Here is a 17,674-nt window from a genome sequence, read left to right as displayed (position 1 = left end):
GTTTCAGGAGGCAGGCAGCGCCCCCTGATGTGTGGAGGTCAGCAGCGACACCTGAAACTAAAATCTGAATCGCTCAAATGTAGGAACTCGTATCCCGAAAGTGTTCGATGACAAAACACCAGCAGCTCTTAGAAACTTCAAATTACGATTCAAAGTTAGTTTCTTAGAAACATAAACTTGAAAAGTTTGAAAAGCCTTTTCAGAGCGACTCTGAATCCAGGTGAGCGTGTTGCACTAGCCTCAGGTGTTTTCTGTCTGAGACACGACGGCGTCTCGTCAGCTGGTTCATGTTTTCATACTCCATCATCCCTCCGTCTTCCCAGGCCTCCCTTCGCTCGTTCACCAGTCTACAACCAGTCCTGGCAGGGGGGTCGACCCGCCCTCTCCCCCACCCTTCACCCCTCCCACCCTCATCTTTCTCAGCCTCCTCACCACTCCCAGCAGGGCGCCGAAGCTCGCTATGGGTAGGTTTGTTTCCAGAGCCCGACGGGTGCAGAAACCCTGCAGCTTGGTGTGTTACCACTGAAGGCCGGTATGTGATGACGCTGTGTGAGCAGCATGTGTCGGGCTCTGCTGAGAGCGTGTTACTAACCGGGCCGGTGAGGTTCTGCTGCCGAATCTAACATCATCTGTGTTCTCTTCAGCCGGCGCCACCTGCTGCCGGTCTGCCCGACCAAACTGATAACATGTTTTATTTGTCTTCAAGTCTTTGCTTTGTTTGGATCGACAAACGTGTTTAACTGTGAATCTGGTTGAGACAGGGTTAGGGTAGGGTCAGGATTAGGGTTAGGGTAGGGTCAGGATTAGGGTAGGGTCAGGGTCAGGGTTAGGGTCAGGGTAGGGTCAGGGTTAGGGTAGGGTCAGGGTTAGGTGTTAGGGTTAGGTCAGGGTTAGGGTAGGGTCAGGGTTAGGATAGGGTTAGGGTAGGGGTAAGGTTAGGGTAGGGTCAGGGTTAGGGTAGGGGTAGGGTCAGGATTAGGGGTAGGGTCAGGGTTAGGATAGGGTTAGGGTAGGGTTAGGTTAGGGTAGGGTCAGGGTTAGGGTAGGGTCAGGGTTAGTGGCTGGTGCTGTGATCCTTAAGGGGAGGTATGGGTATGAAGGCAGATCTCACTGGAACAACTCTCTGGAAAACTTATTCAACATTATTAAAAAAAAAATGTAAACCCCGGTTATGGTTAGGCATGCAGTCCTGTGACACAGCCTGGTCCTGGTACCTTAGGGTTAGAGTTCAGTGAAAGGGAAGGGTTATATAACACCCAATCATTGTTGAAATTATTAACTAATTAAAAAAAATTTAAATAAACTGGAAACCTCTGGGTCCTGTGTGAAAAGTGGAAAAGTGTCCAAGTTTCCATCATTTTTCATAAAAGCTTTTTTATCACCTCAAGGTGAATGGGGTCAGGGTTAGGGTTAGGGTTACCGGCACCGAACACGTTTTCATGATCTCAGCAGACCATAAGAAAGATCTCACTTCTTCTGTCCTCTAACTGCTCAGATCAGGTCTTTTTCCTTAGAAAAACCTGCCTAACCTAACCCTCTGATGTCTCGCTGTAATAACGACCCAACTTCCTCCTTCTCTGTGGATCCCAGGCAGGGCAGCTACCCAGGCCTGTCACCCATGGGAGGAATGGGTCCTGGAGGTCTTTACAGCCAGCAACCAGGCATCAACTCTGGGAGGATGACGCCACAGGGACCCCCCTACACCACCCCGTCCTCAGGTGATGATGGATGGATGGATGAGTAGACTGATGGGTGGTTGAATGGAAAGAAATAACTTTATTGTCCAGCCAGGGTAGGAAAACTGTCTTTGGTCTCAGCAGTAAAAATAGATCCATAAATATAAAACTACACTGTGCTCATACCATCCCATGCAGCCCATCTGTGCTTACAGCCGTCACTGATGTGTGACGTTACTGTAGTTTGTTGACTGCAGTAACTTCATTTGGGATAAAAGAACTCATACTACTACTTATATGTATTTCTGCTCTATAGTGCCGCCCTGAAGGCAGTAAACAGTAATGGCAGTAAATAGCTGCCCTTTGGGACTTCTGTCTTTAAGATGGCGGCTTCAGAGAATACGTTCTTTACTCGGACTCTGACGTGGACCCTGTTGGAGGTTAGCATCGTCTCAGGGATCATTATCCAACACCTGTCTTTACCTTTCAGGCCCCGTGATGATGCCAGCCGAGGGGATGGGCCCTCACCCAGACACCAAGCAAAGGGTGGAGCTCAGCAAAGAGGGCGTGGGCCCCAACGCAGATCCACCCAAACCTAAGGTCTGTTCGTAGGCTCTGGTAACCAATCACAGTGGCTGTTTGCTTCCATCAGCATGTGCTAACAGATGCATGAGCGCTGAGCATCTCAACAGCATGGATGGTCTGTTTTTACAACTTCTAATATCCCATCAGTTTGATTTCTGTCAGAGTTGAGCAGTGAAACACTCTGAGGGTTCGGATGATGGTCTGCGTTTCAGCTGGAACCACCGGGTTCTCTGAGCCGTAGGAACTTAGTTAAAGGAACCAAACGGTTGGTTCGGACAGAGTTCGTTTGTGTTTTCACTTGCTCTGAAATGTTGGGAGGATGTCCGAGTTTGAATGTTGTTTAAAACAAAAACGAGTTTTCCAGGTTGTCCTTGAAAGGAGCCGTCAGAGATCCAGGTTCCTGGAAAAGGTTCCTGTGGTGGAAACTGTAAATTCCTGGGTGAATATGTCCGTGTTTCCTGTCTGAGGTGAACCCACCGCGCTGCCTGCTCAGACGCAGGTTTGGATCCAGCTAAAGTCGTTAAGGTCTCAGATCTTTGTCGTCACATCCTTTCTGTGGTGTGAGAAAGGGCAGATTCTGGTCTGGAACTGCCCCCGAGACCTCTGAGGCTCCAGGTTTACTGTGATGCACTTCTTCATGACGGTTTGGTTTTAAACTTTAATTTAAGCCGGTGACTTAGGAGCTTGTGTGCCAGACTTCAGCTTTACAACCTGCGCAGTTTCAGGTGATTAATTCATCATCTGAGATGAGTTATCTTCACATAAAGCCGGTTAGATGCTGTAGAGGGCCCCCAGTTTCTGCTCCAGTTTGCACGTTGATTCATGCAAACTCGTTATTATGAGTGTGTGAAAGAAACCGATTCCCTCGTGTGTTTTCGTGTCGTCCTCGCCGGTTGTTCTTTATTGCTGCTGACAGCGTTGATCACTCTGTGTTTTTATCTTTTCTGGCTGTTTTATAAGCAGTTGATGCAAACCGGAGCTGAAGTTCCTCAAAGTTTGCTCTCAGCTCAGCAGCTGCGACGTCTCCACCTGTTCCGACTCGCCTCTGCTCATTAAGAGCAGATGAAGAGTTTTCCTTGATCCCAGCAGATCTGTTTCCAGCAGTCGGGTTACGGCAGAGAGCTGCTATGTTGACTCTGTTTGCTCACTGTTTAACACTGGAGTTACGTTTCTTTGTATTATTTTCATTTCAACGTCACTCAGTGGGGTCACATGGCACTGAAAGGATCGGATTATTGGCTAAATCACAATCAGACTGAGTTATTAAGTGCATGTAGACACCTTAATCTGACTAAGAACTGGATCGGATGGGATTCAGACCCCGAGATAACTGGGTTGAAAGTCACTCTAAACCTGCTTGTAGACGCTGAAGCACGTGGTGAATCAGACTTTGCGTTCTGCGCATGCTCCAGATGTTTTCCCGGGGTCGTGACCCGGAAGTCAAAGGAGACGATATTCCTGTTGTTGTCGCCGTCAGAAAGAAACAAACAACGCGATGGAGAATGCTCCGTTGGGCATCGAGTTTGTGCAACAAGCAGCTCATCACAGACCAAATGTAGAGGGACGTAGCTTCATCTGGCTCTGCGTTCTCCATCTTTCTCCAACGCCTGAGTTTGTTGTTGTTGTTGGTGGTGAAGAGGTCAACAGGAAGTGGCTCTATTAGCAACAGCTGGAATGGGTACAGCGCCACCTATCATACCGGGGTATGACACGCTTTGTGCCTCTGATCCCATTCATTCACCGCAGATATCCAAGGAGAATTACCCTTGCTCAACTCAGTCTGATTGTAATTTAGCCAATAATCCGATCCTCTCAGTGCCATGTGACCCCACTGAGTGAAGCTTCAAAGTTTGACGTGAAGCAACGGGAAACTTTACAATTCCTCTTGTTTCCAAGATGAAACCTGGCAGTTTATGTTGTTTTTGCAGGTAAAACCCTCGACTCTGCGCACTTTGTTGAGTCTGTTTATCATCTGATATTTATTGTAGAAGAAAAGTTACTGTGATTAAAGGAGGAAAAGCTGCAAGAAGTCACTCACCTCAAGTTAAAGTTGGACAGATGAGAAAAGGAGTCTTCTCCTTATTCTCCTTATTAATATCTCAGGTCAAGAAAGAACTACAGAGGATTAACACAAAATCTATCAGCGTTAAACTTGTTCTGAATCGTTGCCGCTTTGTGGTGGTCTCATAGTTCCTTTGAGCCTTTGTTTATTTTAGGAACTGCAGCATATTTGGGGGCTCGTCCGGGATCCTCCTTTAGTTTCCTGGTTCACAGGATTGTCCCTGTGAAGTGATGGCGTGTGTTGCTTTGTATCTTATCTGTTACATCTGAGTCCAGGTTGAAGTCTGGTTCAGGTTTCAGGGTTAAGAGGGTTCAACTCACCTGGTGCTCCACCTGCTACATGCTAAGTGCTAACTGCTAACACGGCTGTCTGTGAATGAAGATCTCTGACGTCTTCATGTGTGTGTGTGCGTTTTATGTCACAGGACAGCTCTCAGTGTGTGTCCCAGCCCCCCACCGCCCCCTGTCCCATGTCCCCCAGCTCAGCTTGTGTGTCCTCCTGTCTGGGGGAGGACAGTGATAGCATTAGCCCCCCGGCCTGGCTCAGGACACCGCCTAGCCCAGTAAGTCCTTCAGAGAAAGCACGACCCCGGTCTGCTCTCTGTATCTTCATCGCTCTTCTTCATGGTCTTTAAACCTGAACGGTCTTCACTGCAGAGTCCTGCTGAAAACCTCCCAACTCCAGATGTGTAATCTCAGTTTACAGCCTCAGTTTGAAACTCTTTCAGACATGGACTGTGTTACTGTTCATTTGTTTTCTTGTTCCATGAAATTCATGTGTGGACATGAACCACATGAGGTGAAAGTCTGACTGAGAGACCAGTTTATAAAGCATTTACCAGTTTATAAAGCATTTACCAGTTTATAAAGCATTTACCAGTTTATAAAGCGTTTACCAGTTTATAAAGCGTTTACAAGTTTATAAAGCGTTTACCAGTTTATAAAGCATTTACCAGTTTATAAAGCGTTTACCAGTTTATAAAGCGTTTACCAGTTTATAAAGCGTTTACCAGTTTATAAAGCGTTTACCAGTTTATAAAGCATTTACCAGTTTATAAAGCGTTTACCAGTTTATAAAGCGTTTACCAGTTTATAAAGCCTTTACCAGTTTATAAAGCGTTTACCAGTTTATAAAGCGTTTACCAGTTTATAAAGCGTTTACCAGTTTATAAAGCGTTTACAGTTTATAAAGCGTTTACCAGTTTATAAAGCATTTACCAGTTTATAAAGCGTTTACCAGTTTATAAAGCCTTTACCAGTTTATAAAGCGTTTACCAGTTTATAAAGCGTTTACCAGTTTATAAAGCGTTTACCAGTTTATAAAGCGTTTACCAGTTTATAAAGCATTTACCAGTTTATAAAGCGTTTACCAGTTTATAAAGCATTTACCAGTTTATAAAGCATTTACCAGTTTATAAAGCGTTTACCAGTTTATAAAGCGTTTACCAGTTTATAAAGCGTTTACAGTTTATAAAGCGTTTACCAGTTTATAAAGCATTTACCAGTTTATAAAGCGTTTACCAGTTTATAAAGCCTTTACCAGTTTATAAAGCGTTTACCAGTTTATAAAGCGTTTACCAGTTTATAAAGCGTTTACCAGTTTATAAAGCGTTTACCAGTTTATAAAGCATTTACCAGTTTATAAAGCGTTTACCAGTTTATAAAGCATTTACCAGTTTATAAAGCATTTACCAGTTTATAAAGCGTTTACCAGTTTATAAAGCATTTACCAGTTTATAAAGCGTTTACCAGTTTATAAAGCGTTTACCAGTTTCGGGAAAAGTTAAAGTTAGTAGGAGAAGTAGGCGGTTTCGAACACAGCCATACAGATACAGATAGTTCCTCTGTTGATCCCAGAGGGAAACAGTTTAGCATGTTAGCTGTATGCTAGCAGCAGATGCTAGCAAACAATGCTTTCTCATCAACAGTGATGGATCAAGCCGGAGATGCACACAGCGTAACTCGTAGTGATGCATGTGTACCGTTAATTACTGCCTTTAAACACTTTGGATATATTAACCTCAGAGATGTCTTAATTCACAGAATTAATCATAGAATCAGGCCGTTGACCCGTCTATGTGTGTTGATGTTACACATCTGGAACGTTCATATCGGGCTCTGATTCATGTCTGTGAGTCTTTCCACTCAGGAGAGTTGGCTCTGTGATAACTCTGAGGAAAAGCAAACTGAATGACGGCTGATGAGCAGCAGCAGGTTCATGTCTGAGAGCGCTGCAGGTTTGAGCAACATTTCCCCTTCAGGCTAAGACGAAGGGACTCTCTGGTGATGGGAGGTTTTCAAGGCTGTTAAAGTTTCAGGCACCAAAGCAAACTTCCAGAGTAGCTTCCTCAGCACGCCTGCAGGTGGGATGCTGAGCCTCTGGGATGCGTCACAGCTGTCGGTGCGACTCCTCGGACTGACCCGGCAGGACTCGTGCACGTTCGGCTGCACCTGCAGCAGCAGAAATGCCTCAAACTTTTCCACTCTGCTGCCCGAACGTTCAGGTTTGATCAGAAATGTCTGCATGTGTTTTACAACGGAGACTTTCTCATTAAGGCTGACGGTTCCTGTGGATACAAACTGTATCAGGACTGAATCAGGAGCATCTCTGGTGTTCAGACGTGTTCAGGCCTCGTGTTTCTGGAGCCTCTCTTTGTTTCAGTGTTTAAAACGTTCTGCACAGGCTTTTCTTCTTTCACTTGATGACATCATCAGGTGACATCACGATGATTGGTTGATTTTAAAAAGGAGCTCAAACGAAGTGTTTCAGACAGAAGAGGAGAATAATTTGGATTCTGAAGATTAAAACTTATAAAGTTCTTTTGGTCAACCCCAGAAAGAAATAAAAGCTTCATTATTTAATATTATTTAAGTTTAAGTTGAATATGCTGTCTGCATGTGACATTATTAGGGCTGGGCAACGATTAAAGTGTTTAATCTGATTAATCACATGATTTCCCTGATTAATCACGATTAATCTCATTTGTACGCAGAATCCAAAAATGAATCCAAAAGTAGTGTATAGCTTTTAGCATTTAGCTTTATTTTAAATGTGCTGCCATATGAATGAAAGTGCCATAACATTTGTTGTGCAAACACACTTTTAACATCAGCATCTTTCTGTAGTTTTTATGTAGAAGCCTCGCTCCACTGTCTGTTTCCTTGAATGACTTGCTGCTATCAGTTGTGTGTTTTGCCTTTAAGTGATATTTTAGACTGGAACTACTACGCTGAGAAGACAATTCAACTTGGCAGTGTTTACAGATGACTTTGGTTCTGTCGACTCTGCCGTCTGGAAGAACTTTAACATGAAAATGGCCGAGTAAAAGTTCCGTACCCTTCTCCATGTTTGGTGGATCCGCCGATTACTTTCTTTTCCTGTTCCACAGCAGACAGCAGCAGACTTTTACAAAATAAAAGCCTGTGAGCGACAGACTTTTACAAAATAAAAGCCTGTGAGCAACAGACTTTTACATAAATAATAAAATGCATAATAAAACCTGCGTTATTGCGCGATAAAATATTATAACGCGTTAAATAAATAACGCCCAGCCCTAGTAATTAAACAACATTTACAAACAGTTCTTAGTTTGTCTTATTAATGGAAGAATTTGCTCGGTTTGAACCACGTCCTGCATCAGAGCTGCAGTTTGTTGGGATTCTCACTGATTTTCTCCACGATTCAGTGCCTTAACAGAAGTTTCATTTCATGGTTTCATATCTGATGACGTTCAGTCTGAGGAATCTGAAGACGAGTGGAGAATATTTTTCCATTTATCGAGTAAAAGACTCACCTGAAAGGAACTTAAACTTTGGTTGGGTTTGTTCAGAAACGGGTGGAGGTGGAAGCTGATTGTTTGGCAGACTTAATGAGAAAGTCTCTTCAGCTGTGGGTCACAGAGCTGTTCAGCCTTCAGGATTCAGAGAAGTCACTTTAACCAGATCTCTGATCGAGCAGCAGCGTTTCTCTCAAACAAATCTGAGTTTAAAGAATCCACCGACAGAAGTGCAGAGCTAGAAAAACTAGATTTATCTTCTCAGTCGTTGAATAATTAACATTTTACATTGTTGTTTGACTCCTGAAATAAATGCTCCTGCAGCTTTACACACTCGGTGTGAACCAAAGCTCCTTCTGTTTAGCTTTCTGATGGACCCGTTCACCTTCAAATAGTCCAGATTCACTTTGTGTTCACACCAAGAGTCTGTAAAATCTGACCGAACCTGTGACGTGTGAACGCACCGCTGGGCAGCACCAATGTTGATCTCAGCATGTTGTGAGGCTGCTCTGGAGTTCCTAAAACACACATTTTCATGACTTTCATGTACAATCAGCAGCTTTGAGGAGCACTGAACATTTCCTCCAACAGGCCTGAAAAAGATCAGAACTCTGTAGGGACCAATCACAGATCAGCGATTAATATTCAACATAAATCTGTGAAATACGCAGCTTTTAAAAAAAAAAAAAAAAAAAAAAGTTGTATTTTAATCTCAATCTTCAGCTTAAGACTGTAAAGTAGTTTCAGGCATAATTTTTTTATGTTAAAGCCTCAGTTTGTCACATTTAAAACGTTCTTAAGACATTTCCAGAACCTTCATACTACAGATTGATATAAAAAACCCTGTTTTGAATATTTTTTTGTTGGATTTGAACGATGCTCTGACATCAGTTCTCCAGTCAGATTCCAGAAGAAGAGCAGCTTTGGGTTCAGGGATGCAGCTCCTCTCTGATTTCCCCTCTTTAAGTGTTCGGTGCTCCTTTAAAGTGTTCTGGTTCTGTTGGACGTCTCTACACCATGACCTGAACAGCAGGACCGGTGGATTTTCATGAGTTTTGTTGCTGTGGAAGCTGACATCTCCGCGTGTCGGTCTCTCCAGAAGCCCAGCGTCGCCACCATGACCAACGAGAAGATCACCCGGCTGTACGAGATGGGCTCAGAGCCAGAGAGAAGGCAGTGGGTGGACCACTTCCTGTCCTTCATGGAGGAGAGGGGGACGCCCATCCCAAACCTGCCCGCTGTTGGAAAGAAGCCGCTGGACCTTTGCAGACTCTACCTGGTTGTCCAAGAGATCGGAGGACTGGCCATGGTGAGCCCTCCTCCAGTTCAACCGTTGTTGTGCATCTTCGTGCTGGTCTGTGTTGAGCTTCAGCGCTGCAGCTTTTCAGATCTGTAAATGTGTGTCCAGGTCAACAAGAACAAGAAATGGCGAGAGCTGTCGTCCAAGCTGAACGTGGGGACATCCACCAGCTCGGCCAGCTCTCTGAAGAAGCAGTACATCCAGTACCTGTTTGCCTACGAGTGCAAGGTGGAGCGCGGGGAGGAGCCTCCACCCGAGGCCTTGTTGTCCGCCGCAGACGCCAAGAAAGCCCCGTCCCTCCAGGCCAGGATCCAGCCTCCCTCCCCAGGTGAGAAAACGTATTGAAACGGATCCCACAAGTTTCAGTCTGACTGTGTGAAAAGGATGTTTTTGGATATACAAGGATATACAGTTAACCCTAAAACCAAGCCTTGACCCCCGAAAATCACTTTTCCTCATCCCCACGATTCCAGACGATCACCATAAATTGGCTCCAGTTGGGTTTTGTGTCCGCATCCTGATATATAAACACACAACACTGTGTTTTATTTGTTAATGTTCTCTCTAAAATTCAGCTTTTGTATTTGAGTTTTGTATTTTGAGTTTGTGAACAAAGACCAGTTTCACCACCAGACAGGATGGGGACACAAACTGGATAAAAAGCACCAAATGAACCGCATGTAAAACTACATTTTAATGACACGCATCACAATCTTCAGCTCTATAGCCGCTTTGGGACTGTAGGAACCTTTGGCAGTTCTAATAACCTTTTAATCCGCGGGGCCGTTTTCTCCCGTGTTCGGACATACAGCAACTCTGGGCTTTCTCCCTTAGTTCCTATAACTATTTAGCTCCTTCTCCGAGGTCGGGTCTTTTCATGGTTCTATAGAACTAATCTGGCAGAGGTGTTTGGTGGACGGTAGCTACGCCCCGTGCCATGCTATCACGGCTAAAATGTTTCCCGGCGGGTGTTTAATAAGTTAAACTTACACTGGTCTCATTTGTCTGCAGCACTCTGCTCTCCTTTCTTCCTTCATGAAATAAGAAAGTATCGTCTCCTGACTCTCTCTGTGAGCTCTTCCAGCCTCGATATTAGACGCCTGATGTGATTGTCCATGATTAATATCACCATCATGCAGACCATAAACACAGTGGCCTCCCCGCTCTCCATATTAGCTTCTTGGTGGTGTTTTTTCTACTCTCCTTACTTTTACCGTTTTATTTTGTGTTTGAATGTAGCGCTAAACGGCTAACGGCTAACACGTCACTGAAGCAGACGGCTGCGCGCGGCGCATCAGTCCCTATCAGGTCCCGACTCATGTGCGAATGCAGACTGAAACAGTTCCGCTGGGGAAGGATAGTTATCAGAACGAAATTCGAGGAGGGTAGTTCTGATAACTACTTTCTTAGAACTGTCTGTCCGAAAGCGGCTTATGAGACGGTCGGTAAACTCAAAGACGTGAGGAATCAAATTAAATCATAAATCAAGTAAAAGTCGAGGATTGCAGCATTTGTAAGTTAAACCACAAGGTTCCCATGATCGAGCCTTGTGGCGCTCCTGAAATGTAAAAAAAAGAGCGAATATAAAGATTTAATCATCATTTTATTCCAGTGTTTTAAATCTTGCATGATGGTGATCATTAGCAGGTCTATTCTAATAAATCAGTAACATGTAGTATAAAAATATTCACTTTGTAATATTATAATACCAAAAAGGACTATAAAACATCAGTTTGGGGTCATTTGTTTGTGTACAAACACTCATGTTTCCGCATCTCTGCAGCCAACTCGGGCTCCTTTCAAGGGCCCAACACCCCTCAGTCCAGCAGCAGCTCCCTGACAGAGGCCCCCATTGAACTGAGGCCCCCGACCCCCGCCTCCACCCCGCTCGGCCAGATGGGCCCTCAGCCTGGAAACAGGTAGGCGGGAGGCTCAAAGGTTACCTTTGCTGCTCAGACGCGAGGTTTTTACACCACATTCTGACACATACTCACTAAAAGACTCTTTTCTCCGGCATGAAGCAGGAAATATGATGTTCTTATCAGATATTGTTGACAGTTTTCTTCCAGACAGATTCAGGAAAAACAACCAACCCTCTTTTTTATTTTTTTATTTTAGAAGCTGAACTTTTTGCAGATTAATGTCCTGATAATCTTCGGTCAGCATGTTGTCCTCCTGTCTGTGATTCAGGAACACGGCAGGCGTGAACGTCCAGGACCCGTTCTCTGAAGGCAACGATCCAGCCTTCAACAGCAAGCGAGGCCCGGGGCCCGGGGGTGGCCCCTACCAGCAGGGAGGAGGCCCGACGGAGCCCGGGATGAGGATGCAGTATGATGCCAACAAAGACCCATATGGAGGCCCGAGGAAGGGTGAGGAGACGGGAACACACACTGGAAAAAATGCCCCTCCAAAAATAAGTTAAAAAAAACAGCAAATAAAAGACGTTTTTGCTTGAAATAAGCAAAAAAATCTGCCAATGGAACTAGTGGAAATCGGCTTGTCAAGATTTCTTGAAATAAAATGTGATATTTAGGACTTTTGAGATAAAAGTGATCTTGAAATTAGCTTAAAAACCTCTTCAAATGTAAAAAAAAAAGCTTGTTTCATATGATATGTGACTCAAAACAATTTGTTTTCAAGACTTTTTCATTTTCAACAAGATATTCCAGAAGTCCCTATATCTGGCTGAAATGGAGCTTGTTAGGCAGTTGTGTCTTATATTAAGTGTAATGAGATATTTTGACTAGAAATGAGACAAATATTCTTGGTAAGACTTTGATTTTTTCCAGTGCAGAGATATGTTTCTATGATCAGGTTTATTGTTGATCAGTAGGGGACCTGATCCCTGCTGGCCTCCCTCAGGTCCCTCTGATCCAGGACCAGGTGCCCCCCCCCCCCCCCCCCAAGGGCTCTGGTGATACAGGACTGTAGTGTACGCATGCGTGTCCTCTGGTGGTCACAACCTTTTCCTTTTCTGTAGGTCCAGGACCCGGCGAGGCCTTCGGTTCCAGTCAGATGCCCAGCGGAGCCATGCAGGACATGTACGCTCGTGGGCCACCCTCTGGTCCCCTGGCAGGGATGGGTCCAAGACCCCAGTACCCCTACGGCCCCGGGTATGAGCGGAGGTAAGATCCTGGCCCGAGTCATGATGCCCATCTTCATTGACATTAAAAAGAAGCGTCACAGTGCTTTTTTTAACCACGTAATGACCACCATCCTGAATAAAACGGGCTGAAAGTCCCACTTAAAACATCAAGTGATGTTTCTACTCACAACAACCAGACAACAGACATGTTTCATCTGAATTATCCCTGAATTAAGCTTCAAAATGTTCCAGTAAACTGATGAATTAAATAAAACCAGAGGTGGGTAGAGTAGCTAAAAAAATGTACTCAAGTAAAAGTACTGTTACTTCAGAATAATATGACTCCAGTAAAAGTAAAAAGTATTCATCCAAAAAATTACTTGAGTAAGAGTAAAAAAGGTGAAAAAAACTCCTCAAGTACTGAGTAACTGTTGAGTAACGTCTGATTTATTTGTTAACACAAGCATTCAATCAGACAGACAAAAACACTAAATAATCATCTTTAGGCCAATTAGAGTTCATCCAATTGATCAAATAAATTAAAATGAATTAATTAATTACAAAAAAAAGCTTAAATTAAAATAATCCAGGTAAATTCAAGAACTTGAATAAAAAATAAAAGAGACTTAGGAAATGTTTAAAACATCTGTAACCCATATGTAACCTAAAAAACAAACATTCACCTATCCATGGGGGGAAAAACGAGTTTAGGAAACTTAGCGCTACATGTTTCCTCAAGTTAGATGTTGAGTTTCTGCTGAAATGTGCGTTTGTTTTGGTTGCCACAGAAGACACATAATGTAGCTGCTGTTTCTCACTCTTTGTAAGGTAAACATGCTTTCAGTATGAGGCCTCGTCTGCGTCTTCATTTCCCACCGTTGGTTCTGACATTTTTCATCTGTTTCTTTGTTTGTTTGCTACGACTGCTAATGCTAAAGCTAACCCGTCCCGCCGCTGAGATCGAGTACGGTCACGTGACCAGACCGCACGGCTGCGTCTGATTGGTGGAACACAGTCAGGTGGTAGAGCCTTTGGCGGAAGTCTCTCTCTCTGTCAGAATAAAACATTAAAATGAGGCGTACGCGGGGGGATAAAAATAATGAGGCGTAGAATACCAAAGAGGTAAGAAGAAAAGTAACCAGCTCATTGTAGCCTAATGTAGCGGAGTAAGAGGACAGTTTCTGCTGCACACATCTACTCAAGGAAAAGGAAAAAGCATAGAGATTTAAAACTACTCCTAGAAGTATAATGTTTTCAAAAACTTACTCAAGTAAATGTAACTCGTTACTACCCACCTCTGATTAAAAAGCCATATCAGTGACGCCGTTAGCAGCTAACAGGAAGTGTTTGGCCGTTAGCTCACTCAGCTAACAGGAAGTGTTTGGCCGTTAGCTCACTCAGCTAACAGGAAGTGTTTGGCCGTTAGCTCACTCAGCTAACAGGAAGTGTTTATATGGAAGCTGTCCGGGTGAAATTTAGAGAAAAAGAATCAAAATATTTAACAAGAGAAGATGTTTCTGTTCAAATCTTTGATGAAGTTTCAGAGGGTGAGGATTTCCAGTTTTCTTTTATCTCTGACCAGGTTTAAGCTGCAGCCTTTTGAAACCTGTTAAAATGTCCGACTGTTCATTCAGTTGTCCACTGTGATGTCACCAAACCATCCAGTCCGTTGCCTGTTTTGTGTTTTTTCCTCTTTTTTTTTTTTGTTGGTATAAACTTGTAGTTTTGTTTTAGAGCTCAGAGATTCACCAGATGAGAGAGTTCTGAAAGTTTCAGTTTCTATTCATGATGACTTCTTGTCATGTGTTGGTGTCGTGCAGGCCAGACCATGTGATGGGTCCAGAGGGAGGCCTGGCGCCCCCCACAGGTCAGAACAGCATGGCGTCGCCAGGAAACGAGCCCGGCATGTATCCTAGCAACAGATACCCCCCCCAGAGGTGAGAGGAGCTGGCAAACATCCACCTGTCTGTAATAACCTGAGCCGAAAATCAGTCAAAAAGGCGTTAATTCCGTTCGTTCGTTAATTTAATTCCTTTATTGTTAAAAAATCAGTTCTTTGAGTCTCTGTTTTATGGAGGTGTACCACAAGGCTCCGTATGAGGACCTCTGATGTTATTAAACTGTAAATGCTCCAAACTGGCCCCAGGCTTCCTGAAAGGTTTCTGATAATGAGCTCAAACTTCTGGGTGCTTTTACAGTCGCGCTGTTTGGTCCGGACCAGAGTTCGTTTCCTCAGTCCACTTCTTTAGGCCGGTGTGGAAGCTCGGCCGAACTCTGGTGCGGACCAAACAAGCGAACTCTGGACCGCCGGAAAACGTGGGTCTCGGTTGACGAACAAATGAACCCCTATCCAGCAAACCAAAGAGAGGAAGTGACGTAGAGCTCAGTGCATTTTGGATAGAAAAAACTCAGCCGGGGGCTTGTGAGGATCCTCACACCCGCTCGACGCTCCTCTCCAGGAGTTTGGGGAAAGAGGAGTCACAACTACCTCCTGTAGTTTGTAGTTTGTTCTTTGTTCAGTGACTTGTCCCGACTGATGAGTGTCGAATGCTCTGAAAGCAGAAGGAACTTAATGTGTAAATAAACTTTTACTCCTTCCTCTTCAGGCCCGACGGTTACGGGCAGCAGTATCCTCACAGCATGGCCTACAGTTCCCATCAGCCCCGGTACCCTCAGCAGCAGGTAAGAGCTGACTCTGATGTACAGGTTCTGGTCTCTGACAGGTTCTGAACTCTGACAGGTTCTGGTCTCTGACAGGTTCTGAACTCTGACAGATTCTGAACTCTGACAGGTTCTGAACTCTGACAGATTCTGAACTCTGACAGGTTCTGAACTCTGACAGGTTCCGGTCTCTGACAGATTCTGAACTCTGACAGATTCTGAACTCTGACAGGTTCCGAACTCTGACAGGTTCTGGTCTCTAATAGGTTCCGGTCTCTGACAGGTTCCGGTCTCTAATAGGTTCCGGTCTCTGACAGGTTCTGGTCTCTGACAGGTTCTGAACTCTGACAGATTCTGAACTCTGACAGGTTCTGAACTCTGACAGGTTCCGGTCTCTGACAGATTCTGAACTCTGACAGATTCTGAACTCTGACAGATTCTGAACTCTGACAGGTTCTGAACTCTGACAGGTTCCGGTCTCTGACAGATTCTGAACTCTGACAGATTCTGAACTCTGACAGGTTCCGAACTCTGACAGGTTCTGGTCTCTAATAGGTTCCGGTCTCTGACAGGTTCTGGTCTCTAACAGGTTCCGGTCTCTGACAGGTTCTGAACTCTGACAGGTTCTGGTCTCTGACAGGTTCTGGTCTCTGACAGGTTCCGGTCTCTGACAGATTCTGGTCTCTGACAGGTTCTGGTCTCTGACAGGTTCCGGTCTCTGACAGGTTCTGGTCTCTAACAGGTTCTGGTCTCTGACAGGTTCTGACAGGTTCTGACAGGTTCTGACAGGTTCCGGTCTCTGACAGGTTCCGGTCTCTGACAGGTTCTGGTCTCTAACAGGTTCTGGTCTCTGACAGGTTCTGGTTTCTGTGTCTGCAGGGCTACAAGCGTCCGGCCGATGGGATGTACCCGCCTGCGAAGCGCCATGAGGGCGAGGCCTTCGGCGTGCAGCCGTTCGGCTCCCAGCAGCCCGACATGTTCGGCCCGTTTGGGTCAGGAGGGGGGGGCTACATGGGCCCCGAGCGCCTGCCCGTCCAGGGCCAGTACCCATACCAGTTCGGCCGGGACCGGCAGGAACCCCCCCACCACGGCGTGATGGGCTCAGGACCCCCCGCGGGGTCTGGGGGCCCCGGGGAGGGGCCGCAGCCCAACATGTGGCCCCGGACAGACCTGGGGTTCACATACAGGGGCCAGGGGCCCCCCTACCCCAGCATGAACCGAGGGGACGACCAGGAGGGCAGGGCCCCCCAGGACACCCAGTGGCCCCCCGCTCACCTAAACCAGCGCCCCCCCCACTCCTCTCCCTCCACCCCCCCGCTGCCATCCAGGCAGCCCCCCTCCTCCTTCCAGGCCCCTCCCACCGCCCCGAATCACGTGACCCGCTCACTAAGCCCCTCCCCCTTTCCCCGGCACCTCGGGGGCTCTCTGTCCCCCAACGGCAGCCCTTACCTGTCCTCCGTTAAGAAGGCAGCGCTGCCGGGGGCCCCCCCCGGTCCCCTGCCCGCTCAGAGCCTCCCCCTCGTTCATAGAGAGTTCAACTACCCCCCCGGCTCTGTTGAGGCCACGCCCCCCAAACTGAAACCACGGCGACGGCTGACGGCGAAGGACACAGGTGGGATCACGTGCACACACACTCACACAGCGACGCACACACATGGGCTGTGTTCGAAACCGCATACTGCATACTACATACTTCCATTGTACATACTTCCATACTACATTCTACAAACTACATACTGCATACTTCCATAGTACATACTTCCATACTACATACTACATTCTACATACTACATACTTCCATAGTACATACTGCATACTTCCATACTACATACTTCCATACTACATACTTCCATACTACATACTACATACTTCCATACTACATACTTCCAATCTAAATACTACATACTTCCATACTACATTCTACATACTACATACTTCCATACTGCATACTGATCGATCAGACAGTATGCAGAGCGTTTACCCACAATGCATTTGGCTCCTGTCCGAGCCGAAATCAGCCGACCTGAAGCTGATTTCTCTTAAGCTCTAAACTCTGTAAACTTTAGCAACATTTGAAACATTTTCAGGTGAGAAAGTAGTCGTTTAGATCCCCAACGTGTTGAAAACCTGACAAAATACCGGCTGTTTACAATTTTGTTCCCACGAATTCGGCGCTACTAAAGCTAGCCGCAGTGAGTAACGCACTTCCTGTTATTTTCACAAAATAAAATACCCGTTGCCTTTTATCATAGGGAAAGCCATTACCATACAATTGGTGCTTTTGTTTTGAAAACAGGAAGTGAACCTACCCTCGTTGTAGCTAGCTTGAAACTGCCGTTTTGACAGGAAATGACGATCTGCGATGTCACGTTACGTTGCATCTTGGGTAGTTTGAGTATGAGTAGTAACCTCATGATGCATACCCAACATTTAGGAGAATCTAGTATGCATCCGGGAACTTCTGGCTTACTCAAACTCACTTACTAACTCAGAAAGTTAGTAGGAGTAGTGGGAGAAGTAGGAGAAGTAT

At 45.5% G+C, this 17,674-nt stretch overlaps 1 protein-coding gene across 3 annotated transcripts in view; it reads left to right on the top strand.

Annotated features, from left to right (window-relative positions):
- arid1b (AT-rich interactive domain 1B) overlaps positions 1-17,674 on the top strand; it is a 35,354-nt gene that overhangs the window by 14,237 nt on the left and 3,443 nt on the right. Inside the window, exons 7-18 of one of the 3 annotated variants that reach the window (XM_075458669.1) lie at positions 324-464; positions 1,591-1,718; positions 2,167-2,276; positions 4,748-4,885; positions 9,198-9,407; positions 9,507-9,726; positions 11,182-11,317; positions 11,589-11,767; positions 12,379-12,523; positions 14,304-14,420; positions 15,090-15,165; positions 16,024-16,756. In XM_075458669.1, the coding sequence (XP_075314784.1) occupies positions 324-464; positions 1,591-1,718; positions 2,167-2,276; positions 4,748-4,885; positions 9,198-9,407; positions 9,507-9,726; positions 11,182-11,317; positions 11,589-11,767; positions 12,379-12,523; positions 14,304-14,420; positions 15,090-15,165; positions 16,024-16,756 (2,333 nt within the window). The remainder of the gene's footprint in view (positions 1-323; positions 465-1,590; positions 1,719-2,166; positions 2,277-4,747; positions 4,886-9,197; positions 9,408-9,506; positions 9,727-11,181; positions 11,318-11,588; positions 11,768-12,378; positions 12,524-14,303; positions 14,421-15,089; positions 15,166-16,023; positions 16,757-17,674) is intronic. The other 2 variants (XM_075458671.1, XM_075458670.1) reach the window with 2 other exon arrangements.

This window comes from Odontesthes bonariensis, chromosome 24 (assembly GCF_027942865.1).
Source record: "Odontesthes bonariensis isolate fOdoBon6 chromosome 24, fOdoBon6.hap1, whole genome shotgun sequence".
Classification (NCBI taxonomy): Eukaryota; Metazoa; Chordata; class Actinopteri; order Atheriniformes; family Atherinopsidae; genus Odontesthes; species Odontesthes bonariensis.
Note: the sequence above shows the minus strand (reverse complement) of the source record. Positions and strands in the feature narration are given on the sequence as shown.